The 27,262-nt window shown below is 40.9% G+C and overlaps 1 protein-coding gene across 4 annotated transcripts in view; it reads right to left on the bottom strand.

Moving 5' to 3' along the window:
• SLC9A7 (solute carrier family 9 member A7) overlaps positions 1-27,262 on the bottom strand; it is an 87,900-nt gene that overhangs the window by 44,215 nt on the left and 16,423 nt on the right. For all 4 annotated transcript variants that reach the window (XR_011322073.1, XR_011322074.1, XM_069769958.1 and 1 more), the window contains exons 2-7: positions 6,487-6,686; positions 5,077-5,154; positions 4,262-4,338; positions 3,138-3,250; positions 1,669-1,774; positions 1,230-1,376 (exon numbers count right to left, since the gene is read on the bottom strand). Coding sequence is in view for 2 of the 4 variants with exons in the window: in XM_069769958.1 (XP_069626059.1) it covers positions 1,230-1,376; positions 1,669-1,774; positions 3,138-3,250; positions 4,262-4,338; positions 5,077-5,154; positions 6,487-6,686 (721 nt within the window). In the remaining 2 variants the exon portion in view is untranslated. The remainder of the gene's footprint in view (positions 1-1,229; positions 1,377-1,668; positions 1,775-3,137; positions 3,251-4,261; positions 4,339-5,076; positions 5,155-6,486; positions 6,687-27,262) is intronic.

The raw sequence follows: 27,262 nt of genomic DNA, 5'->3' as shown, positions 1-27,262 counted from the left end.
CCACACACACACAGAAAAAAAACCACTACAGAGGCTGTCTTCTGAACAGCCTCGCCGCTCCCAGCCTCATATCGCCCTCCTGAGCATAAACATTAGAAACAGTAAGAACCGATTGCTGCTTCAGAAGAATGATTTTACAAAATGGATCCGAATGCATTTCAGCTGTAATTAGTAGCCAGCCAGCAAGCCAAAAAACACAGCAACAGCATTTGAGCAGCTAGATCTATGGATGGCCAGTAGCCTAAAAGCCAGATGAAGAATCATGGTTCTGGGTCACACTGATTGCAGGTCAGTGGAACTAGAAGATGGAACATTAAAGCATCAACAGAACATCTTCCCCCTTATACCTGAAGGTTTTCCACTATGCAGACACATCAGACAAATCTGCACAATGTGTATATAATAAGATACAGTTGAGTCATTATTGCTTAAGATGAAGAGTCACACATTCATGATTATTGTACACAATATCACATTTTTCCCCTTTTAGGTCACTGTTCATAAGTCTAGGCAGATCAAAGCAATCTGGGATACGTACAAATATGGTTAGACTAGCCAGTCTGAAAGCAAAGAATTTTAATTTTTTCCTGAAGAAGCATCATGCTTTCTGGAGCAAGTCAGGCTTAATATTTACTGCCTGAGCCTAAAACCCACATAAATCGCTTGCTGAGCGCCTCAGAGCTCTAATCAAATAGCAGCAGTAAGCTTCAGGAGAACAGGACAGATCATGCAAAGTACATCATGTTATAATGTTAACTCTAGTAGAGATACAATCTTGTCCAAGACAGATTACATCAGATTTCCAGCAGAAAGTTTAAATGTAAGACTCAAAGAACCCTGTGGGGTCAGAAACAGCCATTAATGATTTTACTGAAGACAGAATCAAATACCAGTTATCATACAAGATGTCTTTCAAGCCTAAAAATTATTTTTTTAATTTCCTAAGAAGAAACTGAACATTAGGACATGCCCATTTAGGGCCTCCCCTTGGCTTCCAGTGTGCAGCATCACCACTAAAACTTCTAGTGTGGCCACAGTTATATTGGAAAAAGCTGACTTCTGTGGGTACCTATAATGCCTTTCTACAGACAAAGGTTGCATGAATACTGATCACATCTTCACACTCAGATTAAAACAAGCAGGAGTCAATTTTGCTATAGTTGGAAACAGGAAAGCCCTGTTAATACCTGAATGTGGCATCTAGTCTGGAAGACCTAAACATGAAAAAGGATATCAGAGCTGTCACAACCCCCGTCACTGCTCCCATCATGAAAGAACCACTGAATATTCCCAGGAAAACACCAACAGACTTGAAAAATGCTGCTGCATCAAAAGCATGGGTATTTTCACCTGTTGGCTGGTAGGCAACTATAGATCTAGAAAGAGAGTAACACAATGAGAAGTTAGAAGCAGCATCAGAAAAGTTTTATTCCATAACAGCAACACCTGAGCAACAGAAGAGACAATCCCATACTGAAGGCAAATTTGCCATCCTGGTGTATGTATGTATGCATGAGGGATCTTGGCAAATGTTTGCAATGTTTATTAATTCAGTTCAAGACAATCCATTTAAATTTAAAATAACATTTCTTAGAAAAAACATTTATTTTAGACAAACACCAGAAGCAATTAAGTAATTTCAGAGTAGAAATTCAGGTAGTTACTTACGAAGATAATACAATGGCAACAGCATCATTCAACACGCTCTCCCCAAACAGAAGGGCATAGAGATCGACATCAGCATGCAGCTCATTAAATATTGCTAGCACAGTAACTACAGAAAGAAAAGAGAAAAATCACACTGGCTGACTTTAAGAATAACTGTGTGAGCTGATGGAGCAGACTTTCCAGTTTGCCTAAAGCAACAAAACCCAGGAACTGAAGTACAGGATCAAAATTAAACTGGGAAACAGACCGGTTGTGTTTATCTACAGGTAAGCAATTCCACCATCGGTTTTAGGGCAGCTCTATTAGGACATGGCTCTGTTGTCCTCCCATCTGCAGTGTTTATAGGAAAGCCCCCATGATCAAAGGGCATGGGGCAGACAAAGCACTTCTGCCAAAGCCCTGTTATTTTTTGTAGAACATGTTCCATATAAAATAATCAACAAAATATTGTGCAGCTCTCGCTGCTTTTAAAGGCTGTATGGATTGTTGACATAGCTTTATTATTTCGGCCATTGTAAAATAGTGCTAATAATCCTAAGGGTTCCCCAAAGCATATGCTATGCCACAGGAGCGTGCATTTGCACAGAATCTGAAAAGGGCAAGACTGCTAAATATTTATAACCATCCTTTCAAGAAACTTCAGTCTGAGACGAAAGACCATGATCTTGAAGATGTTCCCATACACAAGCTTCAAAAATCACATGGTGATTTTTTGCATAAATTGTGTGCAACCACCAGCTGTTCAGAGCTCAGCTCAATCACAGGAGCTACTTCCCATTTTCACACAAATCACCACTGAGCACCTCAAATAAGCTGTTTTAAATGTCAAGCTTCATACTTCATCACTCCCTACCCCAGGCCCTGACACACACCAGCTCTCCACACTGATCTGTCAAGCAGAGACACCTATGTGAGCCTGCTGGACTTTGAAGGATGACTAGATTATTTTGGCAAAAGCTCATATTACTTTGCCAGAAGAGAATTCTTCTGCCGAAACTTGTAAAACATGAAGTTCATTTGAAGGAGAAAAAAAAAAATCTCCATGCCTAAAAAGCTTAAAATCCTCAAATATTGCTCTTAAATTATCCAATGTAATGTATCCAAGCAAGGTAGCTAAAGAAGGAAGTCTTGCTATCCAGATAATGTAATAATTTCATCTATTTGCAGTCTTAAAATTGGTGCACACTAAACAAAAAAAACTGCTGGGGAAAAAAAATATTTAAAGTATTTGAACAGGAAAGTTACAGTTTTCCCCAAACATACCATCACGTCATACCAGTCCAGCACCAAACCAACAGAGAACAGCTTTCACAACACTCAGAATTTTTAGGCATTTCAGAGAAAAGGATCAGAGATACTTTCATAACATAACTGAAAATAAAGTGCTATTAATGTCTTCATGCTATGCAGCCAAAATCCTAGCAATAGGATTATTTTGGAAGATTATTAAAAAATATTCAGCAAGCTACCTGGATCAGTGGCAGATATTATCGCTCCAAAGAGGAGGCAGTCTGTATAATAGAATTTATCAGAGAGCTGACCCACCAGCTTCATTAGTTTCACAACCCCATACATGAGATTCCTGAAGAGAAAGAGGATAAAACAGTCCAGGTCAAACAAGTTGGTGCATTTCAGGCAGGGAAAGGAAAAGCACAAGCAACAATATTGCAGGCAGGCTTGGTTATGCTACAACCCAGTGGGACACTGCCACAGTTTAACACTGAGCTCTCAAAATTAATTTTCCTCTTTTTCCTATGAACTGAGTCAAGTGATATATGATCCAGAAGATATAATTTAAAATTAGTAAGCAAAGCATGAAATTTGTTCACACAACTAGTACACAGAATCTACAGGTTGTTTCCTTTTTCAACGAAAGGGAACATTTCACTGCTCAAAATTCCCCTCAGTACTGCCTCCCCCAACACAGTACACAGGCCAAAAGCTCCAAGCTAAGAATAGCCTTCAAAGTATTTCTCTAGTAAAATTCTTTGAGAAACAAACCAAGGTCACCTATGCAATTCAGAATTTCTGTATTTCAGAATATCTATAAACCAGACACTAATATTAGCAGCATAAGAGATTGTATGCAAGTAAACCAGTGTGACTAGCTATCTTAAAGTAGATTGTGTACATATATACATAAAACTATATATATACACATATGCAGAGAAAGAGACAGTGTGCACATGCATATGGGCACTGAAAGGGACATCTTTAAAAGTCTGATAGCTAAAATTCTATTACAAGTATTGTCAACAATTCAAGTTAAAGTCAATTCCAGTAAGAGTCTAACAAGGTTTGGTTTTGGACTACACCATTACATCAAAAAAAAAAAAAAAAAAAAAAAATCAATGCCACTCTTTAGTAATGTGGACTTGACAAGTGATTCAAACTTGACAATATCATTTCAAGTATTACTTAGAAGTGGGATAAATCTCAGCAAAAGTTACATTTGCATTTTGTCTGGAAGATACACATATAAAATCCTCAAACAAACAAATTACAAAACTGAGGCAATCTGGAAGGCTCAACATATACTTTATCAACTTAAACTTTAGTATAGAAAGGAACTGATATCACAGAGTTCACTTACCCAATAATAAAACAAGAGACTGCTGTTCCTAAAAAGGCGTAAGCCAAAATGGACCCCAAATTCCTGAAAAAGTGTCTCTGCATAGGAAAAAGAGGTTTATATACTGATTTAAAACAAGTTATATCACTTGTTCAAAAACATACAGCGCACTACTACACTTGCATTAATATACAGAAACACTCCTTCATTTCAGAAAAATGCTTCAATTACTGCAATGTAAATTCTGTCCAACTTCAATAAATTGAATAAACCAAATCTGAACCATGTACTAAATCCTACATGTAGCTTATTGACAGGAAGCTTTCCACACAGATGTTTTCATAAGAGATGTAAAAGTTAGCTGCAAAACTAAAAACCAGCACCAATTCACAGCATCTTCAAATGAGAGCAGAATCTGAGCCCTTTTGCCATTCAGGGTCTGGCACATCCCCACTGGGATTCAGGTTTGAGTCCACTTCTCAGCATAATTTACTGCATTTTGGATATTTGAGAAGGACAAAAACAATACATAGCAGGACATCTCTTACTTTAAATGAAAGTGAGGTTAACCTCTGGCAAAGTTCAAAGGAAAACAAATCAGCAAGACTAAATAGAGTTTAATGTGTTTATAGTAAGAAGTACATGCATTTTTCTCTTAAAACAATATGGCCTAACCATCTATGGAAGAAACAAGATTTTTCTTGCTGCCATAAAAAAAACCCCATGCTTGAAATTGAGACTGCATTCCTGAACAAATCAGCAGACTCACGTTTTTAAAAAAAAAAAAAAAAAAAAAAAAAAAAAAAGCTGTTCTCCTCAGAAATTATTACACTTACTTTCTTCAGGCTATAACCAGCATGAAAAATAATAGGAGGCAACAGAATGTTGAAAAAAACTTCTGGGTCAAATGTTACCTAAAGAAAAAGAAACTTCGATTAGAGACAGACATAGGCAAATTGTTAGGTCTTTTTCCTCTTTCATTTTCTGACAGCTACTATTTTTGGCTGTTGAAATAGCTAAGCTGACCCTCCAAAATACTGGCCAGCTCTATACATACACAGCAGCAAAAAGCTGCAGCTCTTCTTGGTAAACAGCATCTAGAAAAAAAACCAGGCATTACATCCATCACCAATGATACTCTTGCAGTAGTCCCAAATCAAACACAGTCCACTTTTTAAAATTAAAAAGTTCTACCAGAAATGACACAGGAGAAGATCTCTTTTATTGTGGTACATGATATTCATATATCTGCAGATGAAATGCTATTTTAGCTTACTTTTTTTGCAAGTCTAGCCACTGTACAGTTATTGTAAGCCAATCAAGCCAGATACAAGACTGGTTTTCAGGAACTGGGATCATACATCACTTGCATGTATTGCAGTAGAAGCTCCAGATATCCATGAAAGACTACACTACAGTAAGGAACAAAAAACATTTAAAATCCAAACAGAAGACCTGCACATGTGTGAGACTAACTAGGCTTTCTTCAGCCCCTGTCTAAGCACAGGTTAGAAGACAAACACAAGTGTGCACTCCCAGAATAGGATTCATTTCAGCTAACTTTAGATATCTATAGCAGACAGGTACATATAAACAGACACCTAAGCTCTCTTCACAGTCAGCAGAAAAGTATTTTTAGGTTACAAACCTTAAAGTCTCAATCCTATACTTCAAAGTCTAGCTTTGATACACACAAAGGTGGTTAATTCCTGCCTCTGAATAGAATGAGAAGCTAAATAGCACATCTGAGTAATAGTTGATAGATGAATTTCACTTCCAATACCAGACTGTCTCATTTGGTGGTTTATAGGGATGTAAGCAGTAACTATTTCCTCACAATAAACAGATTAAAAAACCCTAGGGAAAAAAAAAAACACTAAGAAACAATCACTTTTAATTAAGAAATTATCATTTTCCTTATATTGTATTATACAAGGCAGCATCGGGCTTTTTTGTTCAGCTGGTCTTCATGAATTCTACAGACATTAGAAACATACGTTAAGTCTTCAAACAGCAATCAAGGGCTTTGGGAAAGCACTACATACATGCAACAGAGCACAGTTTCACCAGCCGCAATATAATACAGAAGGTGCTTTTGAATTAAGCATTGAAGTGCTGTTACTATCAGGAACACAGACACTTGATACTACCTAACATTCAAATGGGATGGAGGGGGGAGGAGGAGGAAGGGAAGCACAAATAAAGGAGAAAAACTCAGCCAAGCTCAAGAAATGGTCTACCCTCACCTTTCGCAACATGTCATTTTGCTCCACGTTATGGATCTTCCCGGGGCTTATTTCCCCTTTGAGCGTGTACTCGAAGAACTTCCCGCTGACGTTGACCAGCAGGGTTGTGAACAGCCTGTCCTCCTGCGAGCAGCTGATCGGCTTGTCACGGCCGCTGGTAGAGGGAGTCCCATATCTCAAGATCACCCCAACTATGAGTCCTGGAAGAGAGTTAAAAATCCATGAGGCTGATTTGCTGCTCCTGTACCTGACTTTCTAGTTTCAAGTAACATCCAAGGTATAATGCATGAGCCTTACAAGCGTACATGCATCATCAACATTTCGCAGTGAATCATTACTATCATTTTCCTGCAGAGAAAGAGAGGCCCTCAACACATCAAAACTACTGATGAATTTATAAAATCTGGTATCTGCCTGAAATGACAAGTAAAATACTCCATTTCGTATTTTGCCTTCCTCACCCTTATTCACACCTCTAACGCGTAAACCCAGAGTTGCACAAGAGGGTAAACACTAGGACACATCAAATACATTTCACCTGCCTAAGGACAGAAGTGAGTAGATAGACCATTGCCAGCAAGTAACAACTGCTGAAAACATGTGACCCTAACTGAGCTGAAACAGTGATGTTTGCCATAACATTTTATGGCTGCAGCAAGGATGCAGCTTTTTTGCCTGGCAGTTCTAAGCAACCAAACAATTCTTCTTGCACAATCTCCTGTGTACTCTGCAAACTTTGCAACTAAAATTCAGGTGGCATGCACAAAGAAGTCAGCTACATGTCTCTTGCAAGTATTTTCCACATTTCACAAAACCAAAAATAAAGTAAGGTTAAAAATGAGCAATCATAAGAGACCTGAGATTCAGGAGTATAGGAAGAATTACTCAGCCAGCCTAGATAAAATCCAACCAGAAAACGCCATCAATAAGGGATGCATCAAACACAATGCCAAAAAATAACTTGTAACCTAATGGAAGGGCCATGCTAGGAGGCTAGAGAAGCACAAGGTTTTAACTGAGCACCGTTCCTTTTACAATGTACTAAGAAAAGAACAAGACTCCAGTTCTGTGGAGAGAACATGTAAGAACAGTCAAAACGGTTTTGGTCTCATAAGCAAACAAATTGATACCCACTGACTAAAGGCTCCCCTGTGGCCTTAGGATGATTTGCAATTTAATCCTCATTCCAGACAACTGCAAGATGCAGATGGATGTTTGATCCTTTTGTTGACAAGTCAACAGTCAATGCTGTTTTTACTCCCTGTGACCCTCACTCTGCATCCATAGATTTGTTCTCCCAGATGGTAAATGAAGTTGACAGGTAATAACCAGAGAATAAATGAGGTATAGCAAAGAAAAAAATCCTACCACACACCACAAAAAAAAACCCAGACAGACTTATCTTTATGGCATAGTGTAAAGAGTAACCAAACCGTACCCCAAAAAAAGCTAACCAAAAGAACACACCTCATTCTCTTCAAGTTCAGAGTAGAAAAATGGTTTTAATGCAAGAGAAAGTACAGCAGGTAGTAGCTGTGATGCTAGTGGGTGGCTCGCCTCCAGCACTCTTTCTCTATGATCAAGAGAACATAGTGGCAACAAGATCATTAAAAAGTAACTGGAAGATGAAGATGTACTTTATTTAGAAAAGAAAATTACATGCTCAAAGAGAACACAGGGGAAGAAACCCCCTCAGCGAGATAAAGCTACTTACTGAAATTTCAAATGCTGACAATTTAAAGACGGAGGTTTATACAAGCATGCTCCTAATGACCCCGGAGCATTATACAGCTATGCGTGACGGACGTGTCGGAAATGCAGCTCTGCGCAAAGTGACAGGTTACGGCCAGTCACCTCCAAGCCACCTGCACTACCAGTTATGGCTAGAGCCATCTTCACCAACCCAGCCAGGCAAGCAGCCAAAGCTTTCTGCTGCCCTCACCCCCCTCACACCCAGGAAGAGCTAAGCTCACAGAATACATCAGGAAGACTGTCTGTGTTAAAAACTGAAATAATCAGCATCAGCCAGAAATCCCATAGTAAATCAGAAGCCAGAATTAAAACTGTACAAATGAGCTTATGCATAGCAGCGGCACAAAGCCAAATCTATACTGCTACTAAGCTGAGAATAGAGAGGGGGACACCGATAGACATAACCGCTTCTTACGCTCAGAGACTGCCCTTGGCGAATTCATTGCAAAAGCTGATGGGAAACCCCCATTGCTATTGCATTAGTAAGAGGCACCGGAGAGCAGGTTGCAATTGCATTATAAACTGGATATAATCCACTCATACATTTTCCCCCCCCTAACAAAATACATCAGTTATTTTAAAACCAGTTTGGAAGATATGCCGATTATATCCGTAACTGAGACATAGCATTTGAAGTGAAACATCTTTTAACCCTCAGCATCCCATGGCCTAGCTAACACAGCTATAGGGAAATACCTTCTTTTCATACACCTTCTGCTGATAAAATACCAAACTGGATGACATTTGCACTGAGCACCATACAGTTTAGGAACATCTGATCCCTGCTGCCAGGCTGCTGTCTTGCAGCAGGATGCAGCTGGGACCAGGGTGGCCAATTTTGAGGCAAGAGGCCAGCAGAAGCAGTCAAGTAGCTAAAGCTACCCATGGCTCAGTCTTTAAAGGAAATAGGTATGAAAACAGGAAGGGCCCAAGGAGGCCACAAAAATTCCATGTGAATTCATTGGCCAGCTTCATTAGCAAAAAATACTAGGCACCTGATAGTTCAAAAGATAAATTGGAAGGAGGGAAAGTTCCCTGACCTTATAAAGGTACAGGCATACTGCTATACTTATCATACAGTCCCAAAATAACAGGTTTTGAACATTAAAGTGAAATGCATCAGCTGGACATGCTTGACAGACATGAGCTGCAGAAATCCTGAAGTCATTAATGCTTTTCCAAAAAAAAAAAATTTAAAGTCTTTATGGAAAACTGTGTGGAAGTATTTTCAGTTTTCCAATGAACATCAAGTCTTTTACATGCTAAAAAGTTACTGGACTTGTTAGATGACTTCTACATTCCATCTCACCTGATAAAGTGACATTAACAAAGCTTATATATTTAGTCAGCCCCCAAGATCCCAAAAAACCTAAAAACCCAAATGCTTTTCAGGCAGACCGAACAGCTTGATTTACAGCTTCAGAAAGGATGTCCTTCTAAGCTGCCTGCCATAAGGTGTTATATGGAAGGCGAGGGCATGCTCTATAAATTTTCTCTGGATACTTGATTTCAACCATTTCCAGAACATCAGAGTTGCAACTGCAGAACAACAACAGAAGAGAAAGAGAGACCCAGAATTGCTCAAGGGACAAACCTAGTGGGATACTCTAGACTTAATTCTAGGCCATTAACACAAGCATAAATTCAGTATAGCTCTGTTGCTTATTTGGAAGCAAGGGGAGGGATGGATGCTGGAGGCTAGGAATGGATACAGAAGAATCAGTACACAAACTCCATGTTACTTCTGCACCACAATGTCTCTCTGTTGAAGAGTTTGTGGAGAACCTGGATCAACAGAGCAAATACTTAGCTGACTGCTTAAGAACATTTTACCACTTCAAAAAGGAAACCTCTAGGGCCACTAATCCAGCACTGTCTTTTACTGCAAGACTGTCACAAGAGAAAAAAGCTAGAGATGAGCTACAAATACTCAAAAATTTGAGAAGAGCCTTACTTTCAAAGTTTAGGTTTGTGATTACTGTTGCAAGGGCAAGTTTACAACACTGCTCAAAGACTCTCAGGAAGGATAATCTCAAAAATTAATACTTAATGCCCTGTATGTATGACTTGCATTCTCACTTTTTACAGAGAAAGCATTTATGCCTCTATCTTGCCTGTACAATGCAGATCACACAGCTGGTACATGAAGAATGTCTTACTGGAAATGAGGCATTAAAAAGCTGGGAATATTTTTTCCATTTTAAAACAAATCACTACTGATAATAAAAAACATTAGACTTCAGACATAGTCAACACCCATCTCACAATACACCGTTTAAAATGGCATATTTACTTTTGGTTTTGTTTGAGCACAGAAGCCACTGAAGTGAGAATATGAATTCAGATAGGCATGCACAACCGCGAGCACCTGTCCCTGGTCAGAGCTGTGCTCTGAGTGGTTTCCACCCCAATTCTCTGCTGAAGAAGTAGCCCTGAGGTTTCAGGGAGCTTCAGCAGGCAGCAGTCTGCAGGAACCAGAGGTATTTGCACTCCACAACACACAGTTCAATCAGTGAATTCAAACTGTGAATCAGTGGACTGGATCAATCTGTGAACTCAAACCTGTTTAGATAGTTTCTTTCATATGCTCCTGGTAAAGAGCCTGGCACTGAATATTGAGGGTCCTTCCCTGTGCAGTGCAGTTTGTATTAACCACGTTTCAGCCTGAAGGAGACTCGGTGGAGATTTTTGCAGCTATCTCCTGGGAACACAGGGAAGAGAGGGACAGACTCTTCTGAAAAGTGCACAGTGGTTAAGACCAAAGGCAACAAACTTGTTGCAATACGGGGAGGGGATCAGGTAAGGTTTGGGTTTTTTGTTTTTTAAACAACAAAGTGGCTAAGCACCAGAATAGGCTGTCCACAAAGGCTGTACAATCTCCATCCTTGCATACAGCCAAAACTCAGGCGAGCATAGCCCTGAGCGACCCAAGCTGTGGGGGCTTGCTGTGAGCAGGGGGCTGGTCAGAGGTCCTTTTCAGCCTAGATTATTCTGTGATTCGTCCTCTTTCCCATGAACATTTGGACCCCTCAGACAGGTACTTTATGCTGCAAAGGTTTCTTTAAAAGAAACTTCGTTGCTTCCTGGGCCAGTCTTGGGGATTTCCGTTGCTTTGGATTTGGGTTGGGGTTTTTTTGTTTAAATGACAGACTGCACTGCTGACTCTGAAACTAAGTCAGAGGAGAAGAAATAAAATAAAAGCCAGAGTGATCCAACAGACCAGGAAGGGGATGCTTGTACTTCCTCAACCCGCCCTGACTTGCCCCCTGCTCTGGGCCACAAATTCATCCCATGGAAAGCAGGCAGAGCGGGGGACCAGGAGATGTTTGACTCCTGCTGATGCCAGACAAATACAGAAAAGCAGACACTGTGATACAGCAGAGACAGCACTCGCTAGTAGTCTTTCCTTTTTTTTTTTTTTTTTTTAATGTAAAAATAGTAAATTTTGGAAGCGACACTACAGCAAACCACTGACTGTCAAGCTGGGCAGCACCGTCAGCAGCGAGACCCAGTCTCACCTCGGCACACAGCCTGTCTCCTCTTAGCACAGCCCACACGGACAGACAGAGAGAGTAGCACATTTTGGGTTCTTGGACACCAGCTTCCTCATGGTGTAAGGTGATGGTGAGTAAAGTACCTCTTTGCTTTTGGAAAACCACATAAAGAATATGTAAAAAGGATTTCTTATATTTGGAAGTATAGATTTTTCCTCCCTACTCCCAAAATGAACTTTTTACCAGCTTGAAGACAACAAAACAAAGATGAATGAAAAGTTGGCAAGAAGGATGAAAGAAATCCCTGCAAGTATTTTCAAAGCAAAAGACTAATAATAATAATAATACACAGTAGTTATCACACAGCTTGTTTTACTATAGGATGTTTGTGTGCATCAAGATACCACAGTCGGAAAGTTTTACTTTAAATAGCCTGAAATACCAACAGAGAAAGTGTTTTTCCTAATACAGGGTCAACCTTTGAACCTCACAGTCCACACCTTCAAATCTGACAGTGATTTAGGAGGAAGTTTCCTTCCTCCCACTTCTTAAAAAGTAATTCAAGCATTGTTTCTGATCCAGAACTGAGCTAGTAATGTTGCACGTTAAAAAAAATGAGACTGAATGTTATATACCACCTCCAGAAGTGCTAGCAACCTGCCGTCTTTGCTTGCCATTCACTGTACCATCCCGTACAGGAGTGCAGAGGAACACAGCTACACGACCCCTTGAAGGAGGGTTAAGCAAATGACTGCAGAGCTCCAGACCTCCGTTAGCGTCTTGCACTCAGCATCACTAATCTATCAGCTCCTTTCTTAATGGTGCAACACTGCCAACATGGCATTCATCAGCCTGTCACATCGCTGCGGAAGATGAAAGACTTGAAAAATGGGAAGCCTGTTTTGAAATTAATCCTCATCTTTGGCAGTTTATGTTCAGCAGTGTAAACACAAGACAAGTCCTCACTGCATTTCAGTTAAAAAAAAAAAAAAAAAAAAGCACATTTTTGAACAGGCAATGGAGGCAGGTGATGCCAATTCTTGAAGTCTGAAGGAAATTTTGGGGATATCCAAAATCTGAAATGCTGAATAACAGATTCAAGGTCATGCTTTGTCATTGCCTTAGGGCTATTTTAGATAAGGAAATTAAATGCCAGTAAGCAAGCTGGTAATTCTTCCTTGTAGGCAAACAAAGCAGTATGCTATCAAGGGCATCTTTGTAGTAAGCATTTTATTCACTTTTTAAATAACCCAAACTAAGCATAGTTTTGAATTTAAATAAACAGATTACTCCAAAAAAGTTATCAGGACACTGTGCAGAACCAAATGTCAAATTAACTTGCTGACTCTGCTGGACATGTGTGCACCCTCACCCTCTTGCAAGCCTTGGGTTCCAAAAAACCCACAAGAGTGTCTGTGATGGTCAAAAATGCCTTCTGACTAACTGTTCCTCTGTTTTTAGCTAGGGGAACTAATTATTTTTCATGTCATGTCATGTCAATGTGATCTACATACTCATATGTACAATGAAATGGTAAAAAAAAATAAATTATGAACTACAGAAGCAGTCAGATATGCTTTATGCTGTAATGCACGTTCTTAATGATGATGGGGTTAAAGAACAGGTTTAAGGTAGAAAAAAGGTAATTTAAAAATACAACTATCAAAGAGATTTAAACAGAAGACTGCTTTGGAATTTCAACAGTTAATTATTAAGTTTTACATACAGCTTCACATTTGCACAGGAGCGTTGTAGCTCCAGAAAAATTAGTTTGTTCCAAATAATTTGGAGGGATGAATAGACACTATTAGAAAGATCACAACCACAGAAACATGATCATAAAGATGTGGCAAAATAATAGGCGGTAAGAAAAATTGCTCCCTATATTCTCCCCTAGAATCTAAAATCCAGAAAAGAGAGAGTTAAACAAAACAAAAAACCCCCACAAACAACCCCACAACAAACCACAACCCCACACCATATATTGAACAGCCTAAACGGAAGGCTCAGCCCTGGAAGAAGCTGCTGTCCTGCGGTAAGAACATGCAGCCTCCGGCCCAAGCACAGGACTGTGAGTCAGGGCTCCTGACCCAATTCCCAACTTCAGCAGTGACTCAGTGGAAGAATTCAGACAAGCCACAGAAGACAACTTAAAGAGACACTCTCAACTTAGAAATAAGATACCACAGTTATAAAAGGCATAAGTATTTGTCAGAGATTGCACAGTTGGTCAGAGTCTGCAACTAATCTCAACTCGCATGTTTTCGAGTTCATTTACCGCATAACCATTGTTTCATGCAACACAGATTTAACAAAGCATTTGCTGTTAAAATATTTTATAAATAACATTTTAAAACATTCTTTATACTTTCAAAAATATAAGTATTCCTCCTTAGTTATAAAACCCAAAGCAGTGAAAGTCATACATATATGTATTGGGTCTGGCTGAGATGGAGTTAATTCTCCCCATAGCAGCCCTTGTAGCGCTGTGCTCTGCATCAGTAGCTAGAAAGGTGTTGATAGCACACCAGTGTTTTGGCTACAGCTGAGCAGTGCTGGCACAGCATCAAGGCTGTCTCTCCAACATTTTTGCCCCCCCCCCGCCCCCCCCCAATGGCAGGCTGGGGCAGGGCAAGATCTTGGGAGGGGACATAACCAGGACAGCTGACCTAAACCAACCAAACAGATATTCCATACCATATGACGTCAGCTCAGATATAAAAGCTAAGTAAAGGGAGATGGAAGGGGGGGCATTTTGTCTTCCGGAGCAACCACTACGCGTACTGAAGCCCTGCTTCCTGAGAAGTGGCTAGACATCACCTGCTGATGGGAAGTAGAGAATAACATCATTTGTTCTTTCTTTGCTTTCACGCACGCAACCTTTGCTATCACTTTATTAAACTGTCCTTATCTTGACCCACGAGCCTTTTGTTATATTTTCTCCCCCCCGTCCAGCTGAGGAGGGGGAGTGATAGAGCAGCTTTGGTGGGCACCTGGCATCCAACCAGGGTCAACCCACTACAATATACTAACACCACACACACTCCTAAAGGCGTGAGCAGCAATGGGCAACCACAAAGACACTAACCTCTGTGGCTCCCTTTCCTTGCCCCGTACAGAAGTGACTACCTAAGAGGGTGCCAACTGCAAGTAGTCCCAGTCCCCTGCGGCGGGAGCAGAGCTGAAGCATTTCTTTCAACACAGACTTCTAAGCTAGATGAGGAAAAACCCCAACACTGAGCTTCATTCCTCTAGGCTTATTGGTGACCACATTGGCAGGCAGCCGAGAAGAACAAACAGTAGGAGCAGCAGCAGCTATATGGTATATAACAGAAAACTTCCTATTTAATCCTTACGTTTTGTTACTGCTTTTTTCCCCATTTGCATATGCATGCTAGAAACACTAAGCATCTCTCAAACAGGAGGCCACAAGCTCCCCAGAGTCCAAAAAAGAATAATGTCAAGCCACTTGTTACAAAAAGCTTTACAATAACATCACCTGGCTCAGGCACTAGCAAGAAATGAAGCTTCCCAGTTTAAAAGAAAAGAGCTGAGACAATAATTATTCCCCCCCCTAAAACGTGCTGTAAAGCTTCAGCAGAAGGAGTTATTAATTTGTCATTGCAAGGAGTCAGGCTTCAATCTGTAACCCAATTGAGACTCATTAAGCAGCAGCAATCTGCTGACACTGTCATTTAATTTTGAAGGTTTGACATAAGGAGAGAATGAAGGGGAAAGGGGCAGGAAATACATCCATCTCAGTATGGCTTTGGGTTCAAAGAGCCCACAATAGCTACAAGGAGAGCTATTAACTATAGATAAGCCTGTTCTCTTGCTATGAGGAGTTCTGCATCCCAGACTCAGGCCTTCGCTCATTTGAAGGATATTTAAAGTGATTGATGTGTTGTAGAGACCTTCATCCTAAAAACTATTTCTGGGAGTTTCTGATTAGGACAGGGGCCCAAGCAAAGTCTTAGGAAGAAAAGAACAGGGAGAACTTTAACCAAGGTGAATGAACTAAAAATCTGCATCAGAAAGGTTTTTGTTTATCTCAAGGAGAACTTCCTAGTACTTCTCTCTTCCCAAAGGTCTTTTTGTGCCAAGCCCCATCTATTTACTAACAACTTAACATGCTACCTGTAGAACAGACAAAGGTTTTGAGTTGACTGAATTTTCAAGGGAATCTTTTTTGCTGAGGCAAGCCCCACACTCTGTAGCTGCCGGGAAAAAACCAACTTGCACTTGTAAACATGTTGGTTTGTGGCTTACAGGGAAATGCACCGACCCAAAAGACAGAAATAGTGGTAAGATGACAACTCTGGCTTTCTACAATCATCATGTTTGACCATAGAAGTCTTGTTATTGCAACATCCAAACACACACAGTCTCAACAGAAGAACTATACCATCTTGTAGGGGCAACCTGCCACTTACAGATAATCTCCCAAAGCAGATCCGAGAAGCCACATGTTCCCTCTGTTTCGCCTTTCTGGGTGACTGCTCAGAGCACTGGCACTTCAGCAGCTGTGGCCTTCCCACAAACACACCACAATTCTCAATCCCACTCTACAGCTCTTTAACCCGCTGACCCAGCTACTCTTGACATCCATCCCACTTTACTTGCTAGGAACTGAAAAAAGCCAGGAAATACTTTTCTAAGACCTGATGGACAGCTGAACAGAGAATCAAAGAAATTGACTATTACTTGCCCAACACTCCTTTTTCTGCTCTCATATACAGTATAAAATTTAAGCAGTTTTTAGTACTAACTGCAGAAGCCAGGCAAATGACTGCTGCTGCAGTCTGCGGTGCATGAGCAGTTTTGTGACACTTCTGTCTTCCTGACTGATTCCCATGAGCTAGAGAGGAAGAAGAAAGATTGTACTTCGAGCTGCAACAAGAAAAGCCAGCCAAAAGCTCAGCCTGCTCACAAGCAGCACATTGTCCAGAGGTCCCACAGCTGCAATTCCCAACCTCCTACACAGCCTGTTACCACCCTCCTTCTTCCCTTCTAAACTGGTACAAGCTTTACCTCAGTCCAACCAAACTCACCCTACAGTTCCCAGCCACGACCTTCTTGCTCTGCCCCCACTACAGACTGACACCTCCTTGCCTGCTCCTGCCAGATCTCAGGTGCTGCTCTGGCCTGACATTTTTGCCGTCTCTCCCAGCCTTTTTAGCATCATTGGTGCCAGCATGGTGCCTGAGCAATCACATCTGCTTCAGCCCTCGTCTGCATCCCACCTCAACTCTAACCGCAGCATGTCTCACTAGTGGCACAGACATGGTTGGGAACCTGTGATTTCATGTCCCCTCCTAATCCAAAGGTGGCAGCTGAGCCCTAGTACAATCAGATTTATTAGCAATAAAGAGCAGCCAATTCCCATTACGTGGAATAATCTGACCAACTGACATCCAGGGCAGCTACTGACACCACAGGGCCTTGGTGCAAGACGCCTTGGCTGGACAGAAAAAGGTAAGGAGTAAAACATCCTTCCAAAGGCTGATCTCACTTACATGAGCAGAACCACCGCGCACCCCATAAGCTTGCTCTTATCCTAGCCATTTTAAGTGCATAAAGCTATTTATTTATGCTGTCTTTTGGCCATTCTTTCCTTTCCCCTGCATATTCTCTCAAACAAATACAACCTCAAGGACAAACATAAGATATTGTCAGATTGAGCCAGCAGGTTTTCCCACACAAACTGTTTCAACACAACAACTCCCAGCCCCACACTAAAATCTTGGGTTTGGACATGTGCAAAGTAATCACTGTAAAGCAATTCTTGCATCCAAAGGTGGATGGGTACCCTTTCAGGAAGATACCAAGCCAAAAGAAGGATCTTTCTATTTCACCTGCTTCACACCACTGCGCTTTCAGGGCTGCTTCAGATAAGCACCACCAAAATAGCCTCCAAACTTCCTTAAGATGCTTCTCACGACATGACTTTTATCAGCACAAGGGATTAATTATGTCTAACTAGTTCAGTTAGAAAATTGCTTCAGTCAAGTTGCTTTTAAAAGAATTAACTGCACATGGTATCTATTAAAACCTGGGTATTTACACACTTGCCATCAGAAGCACAAACAACTCCAACTTCCCATAAAACTAGAGGACAGGGGACAGACTTGCACCCCCACACACGAGGTAGCACAGAGAGTAAGCAGGCCATGAAACCAAGCACTGCTGCTCACCGTGCACGTCCTTCACCCTTTTTGCACGGGCGAGTTTAAGTAATCAGCCACATTACTGCTCAGGTGTAACCTTCATGGCCTTTTCTTTATACTTTTCCATTTAGATTTTTCAAGTGAAATACAGCATCAGCTGATTCTGGCGTCACTTCACTTTCACTTCTCCAAAGTTCTTAGACTAAGAAAATGCTTGACAGAATAATACAAGTGCCAGTGAGAACAACATGCAATATAATATAATGCATTTTGTCTAGCTTACAGCTGCCATCTCAAACCACAAAAAAGTACCTTATTTAACTGTGATGTGGCTGTTAGGACTCTAGTATAAGATAAATAGTTTAAACTAACACAAAAAAACCCAAAACATTGGTTTGTGTAGATAATAGGTTACACCACCCTGCACTTAAGTGCTGAGACAATCTACATCTGTCAACATTGCTCATCAAGAGAGCGTTACCCTTGGAGAACATGCAAGTATTTACAAGCTTTTTATTTCTAAAAATTACACGCTTTTGAAAAATTACTACTGCTTTTGAACAATGTGGTTAAGAGATGGATGATTATCTAGACACTTGGAAAAACACCTCTTGAAACTTTAAGAATTACTTACTCCCAAGATTCGTTACCATATGAATTTGCAGGTTAAATGGCAGTGTATGTGCACTCATTAACACCCTCACAGCACAAAAGCTGGATCGGTAGCTAATACATAAAGACTGCAGATTTACTTCAGTACAGGTAAAGTATCTAGGGCAACTCATTGCAAGCTTCTATTTTGCCTCCACCAAGCTTAGTTTTGGTACCACCACTCTGTATACCTTGACAGTTAGGGAAGCCACTAGGATAAGTGAACTGCTTTTGCCTAGAGCCAGCGGGAAACACAGGTGTTATCTCATCCACCTCCAAGAAGCCAAGCTTACAAGCTAAGAATAGAAACCAGTCAGAGCCTAGGCTTGCCTGTTCCTTCCATTACTGCTCCAAGCTCCAAGTCAGAAGATAAATAACTTTTTCTTTCACCCCACTGCTTGAGGCTTCCAGCCCAACAGAGTATTTTCAGCCCAAGATGATACTTCCTATTACCCAGAAGCTACATTTTAATATGTCTCAGAGTATTAGAGTTGAGTTCATTTAGACCCCACAGGCAGACACTGGATCTCCTTTGCACAATTCATGTTAAAAAAGCCACAGAAGTGCTATAAATTAAGTTCATTTTTTGTGGACACTGGAAGTCCCCTTCCCTAGAAGGGGGAAGTTCTGATTTAACTATTTGCCTTTTAAAAGCCATGAGCAGTTTGCAAGAGGTCCCACACATTTATCTTTCAGGTTGTTCATCAAGAGGGGTGGGGAAAAAAGATCAGCAATCAACTGCAAACAAAACAAATTACAGTGTTGTAGTATAAACACTAACTTAAGTGTGACAAACTAATACTAAAGTTCAAGCTCAAATTTGAAATCTAAAGCCATATTAGGACAAAAATGAGATGTTCTTACAAAGCATTTACAACTTGCATACATAACTGAAAAGAAAGAGAAATGATCAAAATTTGACTCAAGCCTCCAGGGGAAAAAGAAAAAAAAAAAAAAAGAAAAAAAAAGAAAAATTACTTGTTTTTCTCCTTCAGATGTCAGCTGAAAGTTACTTGCTAAAACCACTTTTGAGACCTAAAAAAAGCCACTTCCGTGGGTTTAAAAACCGAAAAGTTTTTTGGAAGAATTCTAGAAAACTCTCAAACCACATAACTTAGAACAGTGCTTTTCAATTTCAGCTTCACAGCGTCTTACACAAAAATAATTCAAAGTGTTATCATGTTTAGCATGGATTTCCTAGGTGAAATATGCCAATGTAATGACAAGTACCTTTAATAATTTGTGCATGACTTTCTACTGGCTAAGGGCCTGCAGAAAGAAGGAAGTTGGATTCTTTGCTTAGGATGCCCAAAACCCAGAAAAGGCAGCTGTTTCAACAGCAGCCTCCAACTTGAGCTAGCAAATTTGGGATACAAGGTGCAGAGGATAAACACTTTCTGCTTCCACAAGTAAGTCCAACTGGTGGGAACCCGCAGACAGTTAGCAATCCTGAAAATTGACTCCTGTGTTTCCAAAGACAAAACCAGAACTCAAATCAGAAATTTGGAAATGAAAGGGCCCTTATCTTCACAGATGCTGCCTAAATCAGTTTACTCAGACTGTATTTCCCTGAGATTCCCCATGCTTTTTGGCAGGAGACAAAAAAAAAGTTTGTTTTCATGGAGCCACCCCAGCTGCTCTTTTCTAGCACATCAGCAGACCTTTATCTGCAGCTTCAACTGTTGTCATTTCACTGATAGATGTGGGTTGCACCTCTCATGCATCTCCTGCGCATTCAACAACCAGCTCCCTCTGGAAAAGTCTAGGTCCCAGTGAGCCGCTTGGCATCAAGTGGACAACCAGAAAACACAGGCTGTAGCACTGCCTGGACAAGCGGCCTCTGCCAAGTCACTTGCCTCTTAATACTCACCCTCCTGAAAAGGCAACCTGAGACTTGCAGTAGTTCCCACTGATCAGGAGCAAATCCAAGGTCCTACTGTGCTATATAAAGTATTCTTTCTGCAAACTGCTTAAAAGTTTAATACAACAAGAATATGGAGCCATAAAATTGATGATTATTGCTTTACCCTCCAGACATGGTGTTGCAAGCACACATCTGAATTTAAAGAGCCTGGCAAGAACTCCAGCAAAGGCACAAGGTGGTTTTTAAAAGGACTGCTCTCACTCCGGAGATTGCAGAGTTATCAGGCTTATTAAATATTAAGGCCAGACAAATTGCAGAGATGTCAACAAGACTCAAGACTCTGCAATCCAACACTGACAGAGTGGTCTCTGTGGTATCCTCACCTAATGTTGCTGCAGATTTTGTAAAAGTTGTGCTTGCATGAAAGTAACTCGATTTTTTGCAGACAAGGAGTAGAAATATTTCTGTCAGAACAACAACATTTCACAGTTCCAGTTTCTGAAGAAATGTCTCATAAAAGCAAGGCAAGTTCTGTCAAATCAAATTTTAATGAGTTATTTTGCTAGACTTAACTCCTATCCTTATTAATGCCTGTGCTTTAAAATAAATATGCTGTGAAAGATTAACTAAAGACTTCCATCAAATTTTTTTAAAAGGGGATTCAAAAAAGAATGTCAAGACTTCTGGAAATAAAAAAAAAAGCGACAATAGTGAGAAAAGACTCTGTATTGTAGCTGTTAAGACAATCAATTACTACACTGGAAAGAAAAATTTGAATTAGCTTATGAGTATCTCCAGAGATGTTTCCATCACTGTTCTGTCATTGTTTATGAAAGATCAGAAACAGTTCTGGGTATCTACCTAGACTTCCACATTTACCTTGATCAAAACTACAGCACAAACTCATGGGACACCAGAAAACTCACAGACACCGGAGCAGGGAGAACTCCGTGACGTAGCTCAGAGAGGGAGGAAGAAGGCTGGGTGATGGCAGGCTGTAGAAACAAAGACAAAAACGCTCACCAAGAAGCAAAGTGCAAAGAAGCTGTAACCAAAACTGCATGGAGCTGCATCCCCTGACTTGTCTCTTCCCTCCATTACTGCTACCATTACTTTATCTTAACTCCAACAGCACATTTTTGTGCAGAACACAATTTTCTAAAGCAAACTGAAGTGTCCCACTCTGCACATGCAGCACAATAAACTTCATTTCAGTTTGCTTTATAAAATTGCTCTCCACTCCCAGAAATCAGCAGGCAGAACATAACATTGCACTGGGTTAGACAGCTTAAACCTCCAGCGTCATTCCAGCACACATCTTGGATTAAGATTGGACTTGTTACAACTCACAGGAGGCTACTACGCACTAGGACCATGTCCGGTTTGTTAACATTTGGAAAGGGTATCAGCAAGGTGGGTCTCTTCCAAGAGTAACAAAGCCTTAAAGTGAAGCCATGCTGTCTGCAGAGCTGGGCTCCAGGCTTGAGTCTGTAAGAGCTGCTCAGTGATGCAAACAACCACAAGCCACTTTTCACAAGGAGGCATGACTTGGCATTCTTGAACAAGTATTTAGAGGTCTGGTTTGCAAGAGTAGTGGGCTTTCCAAGCTTCACTGATACATAAGAGCATATCTGGGAGTGTAAAGAGAAGAAATTCCCAATTGCAGGCATCAGAAAGGGATGACTAAAAGAGATTCAGTGAATGCTTTTGGTCATGTTCCTTGCCACAACTCCTGACCTGCAAGATGGAGTAATAGCACTCCCCTGCAAACACATCACAGGATTTAATGGTTGTGTGAACCCCCAGATAGCAGCATCATATTCTCAAAGAATAGGAGAAGGAAGGAAGGAAAACTTTACAGGGATGTGTTACATGATAACAGCTCCATATACCACATACAAGCTCTCTTCCAGAAGCTACGAAGAGACAACACTGTGAGTAAAATAGACCTTTCAAGTCAACTGTATGAGGTCATTTGCTGTTTTGGACACCCTCCGTCTCCAACAATATTGACCTTCATCACTGCTAGAAACACAGTATCCTTGAGGCCAAGGTAAAGCACAAGTTGGGCTAGTGCAGCTAGAGCTGTAGCATAGGTGAGGTACAGTGACACAAAGATGATGATGCATTTTCTTAGAGCAGACAGAAGCAGAGCACAGGTTGGTCTAGTACGCTTTTGGAGTGTGATAGTCATTTCTTTTGCAGTTTCCAAAAGACCTGGTGAAATACCCTAGGAGTCCACATGACCATGGGATATAGTAATATTGGACACTGTTACTCAATTTTCTGTGCCAGAAGTTGCATGGAAGGTAGTTTGTACAAATGTACTATACAGGCCAGTTCCTTCAGTGTGACCTATCAAAATTATCAAATAGAAACATGGAAAAAAAAAATTAAAAATCTGTGACATGACTATAGCAATACAAATCCAGCCTGACAGATAACAGCTGGACAACTGATACCTAAAGAAGTGCAAATATTCAGTTAACAACTTCTATCAGCAATAATCACAGATGTCCTGATGTCAGGACATACCAATTCCTGTCAAACCAGGGAACATACATACATACTTTAGCAGAGATCTGCAAAAAAAGCACATCACTGTGTGCTCAAATCTACTACTAGGAAAGATGCTAAAGATGGCAACTGTGTGCAAAATAATTTCACTGAAAATCTTAAGAAAACAATATTCAAAATACGCACCTAGATGGCTTGTATAACACTGTCGTCATCAAGGGAAGATCTCTTCCCCCTTGCTTCCCTCCATCTAAATATATATATCTCAAATAGCTACTGTTTTCAAGCTCTTAGTTTGTTATTCAAATGCTCTTTATGCAAAACTTGTCATTATTGTCATCATAATTTCTCCACCCTTTATTCCATATCATTTACACCATGCTCAGGTCCCACACTATCCAACACATGCTCATTACCCACCACCACCCTTCCCATCCTTTGATATAACACACAGATATCATTCCCTTAGTCTATGGACCACCCCTCTAAAATGTCTGTAAAATGTCCACCAATGTCCACAAATTGTCCATTGAGTTCATTTAGTCCAGGACTTTGGGCTCCATCTGTTACGGTGGTCACTCAGGACAGGAGAGGTGGCGTGTTGTGTGGAGTTATTGGGCACCAAAGCCAGCTCAGGTCGGGTCACTGCTGCACTTGCACCGGTTCTTGTAAGGCTTGTTCTGCATTGGTTCAGGTGGTTCCTGCTTGTGCTGGGAAGACAGAAGGGGGGCACATTCGGAGTGATGGCGTTTGTCTTCCCAAGTAAGCATTACATGCGCTGGAGCCCTGCTGTCCTGGAGATGGCTGAACACCTGCCTGCCCATGGGAAGTGGGGAATGAATTCCTTGGTTTGCTTTGCTTGCGTGCACAGCTTTTGCTTTCCCTATTAAACTGTCTTTATCTCAGCCCACGAGTTTTCTCACTTTTACCCTTCAGATTCTCTCCCCCATCCCAGTGCGGGGGGAGTGAGCTGCTGGCTGGGGTTAAACCACGACAGTCCTTTTTGGCACCCATGACCCTGGGATTAAGAGTCCCATGCTCAAATGCTTTGAGCCCCACATTGCGTTCTTCTCCCCCCAACTTTATCTGCTGATCATGATGTCCTATGGTCTGGCATCTCCCTTGGGTCAGTCGGGGTCAGCTGTCCCGGCTGTGTCCCCTCCCAACTCCTTGTGCCCCCCCAGCCTGCTCGCTGGTGGGGTGGGGGAGAAGCAGAAAAGCCGTGGGCTCTGGGTGAGCACTGCTCAGCAATAGCTAAAACATCCCTGAATTATCAACAGTTTTCGGCACAAATCCAAACCATAGCCCCATACTAGCTAATATGAAGAAAATTCTATCCCAGCCAAAACCAGCACAGTAACCAACAGTCACTAGCAAAATACTGTTCAGGAAAGGTTATCTCTTTAACTATAGATGTCTTCAGAAAGTACCACTGTCCTGGTTTCCACGACAACCACTAACCACTAACATTTGCCACTTCAGTAGCTGTATGAATGTCCCCGGGTTTACTTTTTGACTCAACCAGAACAGATTCCATAGTGAAAACTCAAAGGCAAGAAAACCTTCTTCAGATCAGAATATTAATACCATGTGCAATAAATAACACTCACATAAGTGTTCTATTTTTTTATACAGTATTAACAGGCTTTATATTTGGTTTGTGCAGTTGCTAAACCAGCTAGTACCAATGGAATGAGAAACTCCAGTCAGTCACAAGAGACATATCTGTTACTGATCTGCACAGTCACTGCCAGGCACACTAGGTACACACTAGGTACTGCAAAACGCTTTACCAAACAGTTTCATTCTAATTCTTTATTTTAATTGACATTGTACTAGCTGTCTAATGTTTTATCTATTTAAAGTGTCAGTTGTAGTTGAACCACGTTGTTCTATGAAGAGCAAACAGGTAACAAGAGATGTTATTTAGTTGCTCTTGCACTGGAGCATTGCAAAGTGCTGCATGCTACCTAGGAGTACAGCAACTGCCCGGTGACCATTTACTTCTGATTAACACTGTATTTAGAAGAGACTAGTATCACTGAGGATAGAAGCACTGAAGTGCTTTATCAGAACACCATGGAAAAAACTTGCATTTACTACCACTCACCACAACAGGGGCAAGGCAGAATCTAAGGCACGCAACTCTTGACCACAGTACTATTTATATTTGTGAACACAGGGAACATTTCAGACTCCAGAATCAGCTCTGGTCTTCAGCCAGTACAGCAAGGTCTTCCTTCTTCAGTGCTCCTGGCATAACACAATGCAGCATCCCGCTCGGAATTGCAAGTACCTTTTTAATAAGACTTGTCTGATAAGACAAGTGCAGCTAGTGATGGAAAGTAGAATTAAAATCTAAAGTTACAAGCTTTTAGTGAGAAATAAATAAATCAATCACACTTAAGAAAAGAGATACACTAGCACATCACATGCTGTCTTGGAATACACTCTCTCTGAATACTCTACTGTGCTTTTAATAAAATGAGTATGTTACCCAAAGCTAACATTTTTTGCCAGACCAAATACTTCACAATATACTGACAACTGAACAAATGCCCAGGACAATCCATCCATTCACGACCACTGGAGTTCATCATTCCTACTTATTCTTCATCCTTCGCAGATGCAGTAATCCTTATGAATGCAGGCTTTCTTTAGATTGTAAAGAACAGCGATAGGGCCATAATGAAAATCCATCCAAAGAAAATAACAAGCTTTCAGAGCACGCACTGAAGATTTGCTGATCTGTACAATGGTCAGCAACAAATCGTACACACTCTTCAAAATAAAACAGGAAAATGGTGGAAATTGAGTCAAAAAGAGTTTATGAAGCACTACATCATTCAGATGCTGTATTTCAAAAGCTGCAAAGTGCTTCTGCATAAATGAAGTTGTTTTGCAGCACCCTCCCTCCCAAATACACAGAAAGACTACCTTTTCCGACTCCTTTGTGTCTAGGAAATCAATAACTCACAGAAAGAACGAATGACAAAAATAAACCGAGGTTATGGATATGCTGAAACACTGTTGCAGGCACTGTGGTGCATTCTGCTGGTTCTGTACAAAAAGTATGTTCACATCAGCTCCTGCAAATGGTAAGTTCTGAAGCTACAGCAATTAAAGTAGTTCTTGAGAAAAGAAAAATTACTGCTGCGATGCCTATTCATGCCAAGGAGCTTGAGAGAACTAGCGCTTCAGCAAGCCTTCCCTCAGTAGCAGGCAAACCAGCTGCACAGTGCTTTTGCTATAGCCCAATGTGAATAAAAAAAATTGCCTCCCAAATTCTAAAAATAGATTACACAATAGATAATGCAACCCAGTAAGCACACATTCATTGCATCTTTATTGCAAAGCTTTTAACACAATATATCAATTTAAGCAAGAGGACTTGTTACGAAATGAGCAGGTTAAGCAACAATAAATGGAAGATCAAATTAGATAACTGCTCCTTACAGTAAAGTGTTACCTAGCTATTAGATCCACAGGAATACAGGATCAGTTTTGGGATCGGAGCTAAGTAGAAGTAGAAGGAAGCAAGTAGACTATTTAGCCTATCATTTTCTTCTGGCATAAATAACCATAACATTTCAGAAGGGACTGCAGAACTTTGAGGACAAGTACAGCATTATCACTGTTACCATAACATTTCAGGTTATTAGATGATCCAGGTGGGTTGTCATGGTTTAACCCCAGCCAGCAACTAAACACCACACAGCCACTCGCTCACTTCCCCCCATCCAGTGGGATGAGGGAGAGAATCAGAAGGAAAAAGGTAAAACTTGTGGATTGAGATAAGAGCAGTTTAATAGAACAGAAAGGAAGAAACTAATACTGATAATAATAACAATAATAAAATGAAAATAATAATAAAAGGATTGGAATATATAACACAAGTGATGCACAATGCAATTGCTCACCACTCGCCGACAAACGCCCAGTTAGTTCCCGAGCAGCGATCCCCCCCAGGCCAGCTCCCTCCAGTTTATATACTGGGCATGACATCACAGAGTATGGAATACCCTTTTGGCCAGTTTGGGTCAGCTGCCCTGGCTGTGTCCCCTCCCAACTTCTTGTGCCCCTCCAGCCTTCTTGCTGGCTGGGCAGGAGAAGCTGAAAAATCCTTGACTTAGTCTAAACACTGCTTAGCAACAACTGAAAACATTAGTGTGTTATCAACATTATTCTCATACTAAATCCAGAACACAACACTGTACCAGCTACTAGAGAGAAAATTAACTCTATCCCAGCCAAAACCAGGACATGGGTGCATGAGAAATTGTCACCTTCTGGATTGTTATAATAGCAAAGCATAGACAAAAGATGTGCCC

Source organism: Haliaeetus albicilla, chromosome 25 (assembly GCF_947461875.1).
Source record: "Haliaeetus albicilla chromosome 25, bHalAlb1.1, whole genome shotgun sequence".
NCBI classification, from domain to species: domain Eukaryota; kingdom Metazoa; phylum Chordata; class Aves; order Accipitriformes; family Accipitridae; genus Haliaeetus; species Haliaeetus albicilla.
Note: the sequence above shows the minus strand (reverse complement) of the source record. Positions and strands in the feature narration are given on the sequence as shown.